This window comes from Polistes dominula, unplaced genomic scaffold, assembly GCF_049000335.1.
Source record: "Polistes dominula isolate Pdom_NZ unplaced genomic scaffold, Pdom_raw_medaka contig_15, whole genome shotgun sequence".
NCBI lineage: Eukaryota > Metazoa > Arthropoda > Insecta > Hymenoptera > Vespidae > Polistes > Polistes dominula.
This window is the reverse complement of record NW_028300915.1, coordinates 6246939-6252535: the sequence shown is the minus strand read 5'-3', so window position 1 is coordinate 6252535 and position 5597 is coordinate 6246939. Positions and strand designations below refer to the sequence as shown.

Below are 5597 nucleotides of genomic sequence, written 5' to 3'. Positions count from 1 at the left end.
GAATTAAAAAAGTAAGTTTATGTTTAATATTTTAATCTTTATTAAGTGTCTTATTATAAATGTTAAAATTTAAATTTTATTCGAGATAAGCAAGTTAAATGAGTCACACTGTATTATTTTAAAATTTACTACATTATGTCCCTTTTAATACAATGTAACATCTGTACAAATAATGATTTGTGAAATATTAAATTTAAATGTTATTTAAAATAATTCATTTTGGTGAATTACTCACTAATCTTTCAAAATGGCTATTAACATTCTCTAGCAGCTAAAACGATACGGTAAGCGAAGTGATAACAGTGACATATATATATATATAACCTTAGATATAGATGCTATACAAGTAGCATGAAGAATTATTACTTCGTCGTCTGTTGACCAATAATCAACATAATGTCTACTGTACATTCATCTTTATTGAAGACAGCGGTACATGCGCTACTAGTAACGATGTAAAAGCTGATTTCTTATATACATAATATATAAAATAATGGTAAATTATTTAAATTAATTATGTTTGCCTATAATTTTAGATTAATTTGGAAAGAGACTCAAGCTCTCACGTATACGGAATTCCCTGAAGGATTTCAATTTGGAATCGCTACGTCATCTTATCAAATTGAAGGAGCATGGAACACTAATGGTATTGTGAAATGATATACCTATATTTAATATATAAAAATTCGTGAGAAGGTTGATCCAAGGGCCTAGATAGTGCAATGATTAAGAGAAATTAAGTAGGAAAGCGGAATTTCCTGTATTGAATTCCAGTGTAAATGATTGAAAGACATTTATGGAAACTTATTGAGACCTTGATTAAAAACCTTTATTGAGAATACTAAACAGTGATATCAGAAGTGACTAATAGTATTATACAATTGCAAATTATGTAATGGTAAAAGGAAAATTGAGTAAATAAAAATCTAGTAAACAAGAACGACGATGGAAGCGACTTAAGTGGTTGCTTGAAGAACTGGCAAGATTATCTTGACAACCCGGCACTTTGGAAATGTTTACAGTTGTGTTTAAAGATGAAAATAATTCAAAATATAATCCGGGGAACTGACAAGATATTATTACTAGTAGTATTTTCGAGAAGTTGTCCTAAAAACGAAAGACACAAATTCAAACCTTTCAGATTATCTGAAGGCCTAACTTTTCTCGCGCGAATTCTACAAATAAAGACTGATACAAATTTATAAATTAATACGTAAATAACATTAGATAATTAAATTTTACAGGTAAAAGTAATAACATATGGGATGTATTTACTCATAACAATGAATGGTTAATAAAGGATCACAGTAACGGTGACGTTGCATGTGATTCTTATCACAAATATAAAGAAGACGTACAGTTAATCAGCAACATGGGTGTATGTATATAAGCAGTTCTTAAATTTAAGCTAAAGAATAAATCACAAATAAAAGAATGATTGTTAATTTTAGGTTAATTTTTATCGATTCTCACTTAGCTGGTCTCGTATCTTGCCGGACAGTTTTAAAAATGTTGTAAACAAAGATGGACTTAATTACTATAGAAATCTTATTGACGAACTACTGGCAAAGGGTATTAAGCCTCACGTTACTATATTTCATTGGGATCTACCGGAAGATTTAGAAAAATTAGGTGGTTGGACTAACGAGATAATCATTGATTATTTTGTTAACTATTCAAGAATTATTTTCCGAGAGTTTGGGCAGAAAGTTAAACTTTTCTTCACCATTAATGAACCAACGGTAATCTGCTCAGGTTACGGTTTATCTGAATTTGCTCCTGGTAAGTCATAATAATAATTATATTTAAATTCGAATTTAAAACGTAGTATATATTTCAAATTAACGACAGAATAGTATTTTTAATTAAATGGTGGTATCAGGAACTAATTTAACTGAGATCGGACCTTATTTGTGCATGCATAATATACTAAAAGCTCATGCCAAGGTATATCATATGTATGACAAAGAATTCAGACCTCAACAAAATGGAAAAATTTCCATCGCCTTATCAAGTCCTGGATATTATGCCAAATATAAAAATGATACAAAAGCTGAGGATGTAGGTTTTCAATATTTGTGTGGTTGGTCAGCTCATCCAATTTATTCGAAAACCGGTGATTATCCAGAAGTTATGAAAATACGTATAGGAGAGAATAGTAGGATTCAAGGATATTTGAAATCAAGATTGCCAGTATTCACACAGGAATGGATTAATTATATACGGTAGATATATATATGCATATATGCATATTTATGATTTATTTTTATTGATAAATATTGATAATAAATTATTCAATGCTACCAACAATAACACAAGCTTCGATATACTTCTTAATGTAGCGGAACTTCAGACTTATTTGCCTTAAATCACTATTCATCTTATTTCATCGAAAGTGTCCCGAAGGGACCAGACGATCTTTGGTACGAAGACAGCGGAATTAAATTAAGCTTCGATCCAAAATGGCCATCTACTAACTCATCATGGTTGAAGGTCAGCTGTATAAAAGATAATGTTTTAAATGTTAATTTGCAAAACTAACTAACAATCGTGAAAAGATATTTTTCGAGCAAATTCATCTAATTCGATTAACACAAAAATTTTTTACTTAAAAAAAATTTTTTTTTCCACGTTTTCTTTTCTTTTGCCTTACTCCCGACATGCATCGCTTGGAATTAAGTGTATCGGTTATTCGAAGCTTCTTCTTATGAATAATTTATATAATAAGTACATAATTCATTGGTGATGTTAAAGCTTGTGGAAGAACGCTCTAAGCTTGATCATGATCGCTAGCTTATAATAAGCACGATTTTCATAAACTTACACTTACAATTAATCGATTCTTTGTTAACACTAGAAAGACCGAAACTTTGTATACAGGGTGATTCTTGTAACGGGGACGGGTAATAACTTTTTTTTTAAGTAACAACAGAAAAAAATCATAAAGGAAAAAGTTATATGGTACAACAAATGTTAACTTTCTATGACCTTACTTTTTTTGAAAATCTATCGATGCAACCGCTAGATGCAGATGCACTTTTTTTTTAAATGGAACTCTAGACTTTTTTTACACTATTCGATTCCTTTTTTTTATTCTGCGTAAGAAAGTATAAAGTGAGGGTCATTGAAATATCAATAGTTTACGAGATATTTGAAGTTTTATATCAGTAATGTATTTTATTACAATAAATGTTTCTCCATTGCATTCTAAACAATTAGATGCGCACATTCTATTACGCCTTTTTACATTTTTCATTACACTTTTTAATTGATTACAATTGATATTGGAACAATACATTGTTATACGCTCCTTATATAACTTCAAATATCTCGTAAACTATTAACATTTCGATGACCTTCATTTTATACTTTTTAACGCAGAATAAAAAAAGGAATCGAATAGTGTAAAAAAAAATCTAGAGTTCCATTTAAAAAAAAAAGTGCAACTGCATCTAGCGGTGCATCGATGCATTTTCAAAAAAAGTAAGGTCATAGAAAGTTAACATTTGTTGTGCTATATAACTTTTTCCTTTATGATTTTTTTCTATTATTACATAAAAAAAAGTTATTACCCGTTGTCGTTCAAAGAATCACCCTGTATACCTATATATACCGGAAATGAAGGAGGGGGAAGATGACTAAAATTATTAATAAACACATTTATATGTTGTATAAAAAGTCAACATAATTCTAAAAAATATTATCATTAAATACATAATTTTTTTTAAATTTAAACTAGAAAGTAGTCGATAAAACTTCCTTGGCCAATCTGGAGATAACAGCTGTGAGTATATTAAATGACAAGAAAATCGATATCGAAAGGAAATTTTTGAAAATCAATAGAGTACTTTTTAATAAATATATTAGCTCTGATCGCAAACCTTATGATTTTTATGATTTTTTTTTTCATTGATTTTACTACGCCTCAGTATTAATATTTATTTTTTGATGAAATTATCGAATATTTAACGAATTTTCTTTCTGATAAAATTGAAATATAAACGTAATCACGCAAATTTTGTACTTCGAGAGCACATTTACAGTCTCATTGATATTCAGTGTTAATTTATATCATAAAATTAAAAATTTTAATGAATATTGCAATAAAATTTTGTCGGATAAGAGACTATTAATTTTTTTCTAAAGTTAGTAGTAATTAATGTAAAATAAAAAACTGTGTAATTCAATTTGATGTATTATAGTATCTTGAATATGCAACATATACTAAGAGTCTAAAATTTTGTTTGTAGATAGTTCCTGAGGGATTTAGAAAGATTATTAACGTAATAAAAAATGAATATGACAATCCACCAATTCTTATTACGGAAAATGGTATTTCCGACGGCAATTTAATGGATAAAATAAGAATCGACTATATTTCTAAATATCTTAAATGTATGTTGCAAGCTATATATAAAGATGGTTGTAATGTCATTGGTTACACAGCTTGGAGTTTATTAGATAATTTTGAATGGCTGAATGGATACACGTAATATTTATTTATATGTTTATAATTAAAAATAAAAACAATGTATTCATTCAAATTATGTTTAAATACGTTTAATGACAATAATTATTTTTTTCCAGTGAAAAATTTGGTTTTGTACAAGTTGATTTCTCGTCTCCCAATAGAACAAGAATTCCCAAAATGTCATTGGAATGGTATAAAAACCTAATCAAAGAACGAAAAATAATTAATTATACACTGGATATGAATTAATTCGATGTCGTAATTGTTCTTTAAAATAAAATTTATCTATGATAATCCACAGAATTCAAAGCAAATCAATTTGACATGATTTATTTCTTTTATTAGGACCTTGAATAGGTTCTCGCTGTTTTTTTACAAAATAAAAACTTTATTTAAAATATAAGGAACAAAAACGTTTTATTGAAAGTAATGCCCATCACTAGAGACCACTTTCTCCCATCTTTCTGGCAGTATATGAATTCCGCGTTGGAAAAACGACATGTCTTTTGAGGCTATCCAAGAATCGACCCATTTTTTAGCTTCTTCGTAAGAATGAAAACGCTGCTCAGCTAAGCCATGTGCCATCGAACGGAATAGGTGAAAATCGGAAGGGGCTATGTCAGGTGAATACGGCGGATGGGGTAGAACTTCCCATCGAAACGTTTCCAGGTAGGTTTTCACTGGTTTTGCAACATGAGGCCAGGCGTTGTCATATAACAAAATTACTTTGTCGTGTCTCTTCTCGTATAGCGGCCGTTTTTCTTTTAGGGCTTGACTCAAACGCATCAATTGAGGTCGATAGCGATCCCCCGTGATTGTCTCATTCGGTTTGAGCAGCTCATAATAAATTACACCCTGCTGATCCCACCAAATGCAGAGAAGAAGCTTCGAACAATGGATATTTGGTTTTGCGGACGATGTTGATGCATGGCCAGGCTTACCCCATAATTTTCTACGCTTTGGATTATCATAGTGTATCCATTTTTCATCGCTAGTCACGATACGGTGCAAAAATCCTTTTCTTTTCTGCCGTTGAAGCAGTAGTTCACACGTGACAAAACGCCGTACGATGTCTCTTGGCTTCAATTCATATGGCACCTAATGTCCTTGCTTTTGGATCATTCCT

The 5597-nt window shown here is 30.1% G+C and overlaps 1 protein-coding gene across 2 annotated transcripts; it reads left to right on the top strand.

Annotated features, from left to right (window-relative positions):
* Positions 1-335: 335 nt before the first annotated feature.
* On the top strand, positions 336-4785 carry LOC107069298 (myrosinase 1). Of its 2 annotated transcripts, XM_015326504.2 has the most exons (9): positions 336-455; positions 537-646; positions 1245-1378; positions 1452-1782; positions 1883-2225; positions 2343-2493; positions 3740-3784; positions 4251-4489; positions 4588-4785. In XM_015326504.2, exons 1-9 carry the CDS (start codon positions 397-399, stop codon positions 4718-4720), a joined length of 1545 nt encoding a protein of 514 aa, XP_015181990.2. In that variant the 5' UTR covers positions 336-396; the 3' UTR covers positions 4721-4785. The 2 variants fall into 2 exon arrangements, with proteins under 2 accessions (XP_015181990.2, XP_015181997.1); XM_015326511.2 differs by lacking the exon at positions 3740-3784 and having other exon boundaries at positions 388-455.
* Positions 4786-5597: the final 812 nt, after the last annotated feature.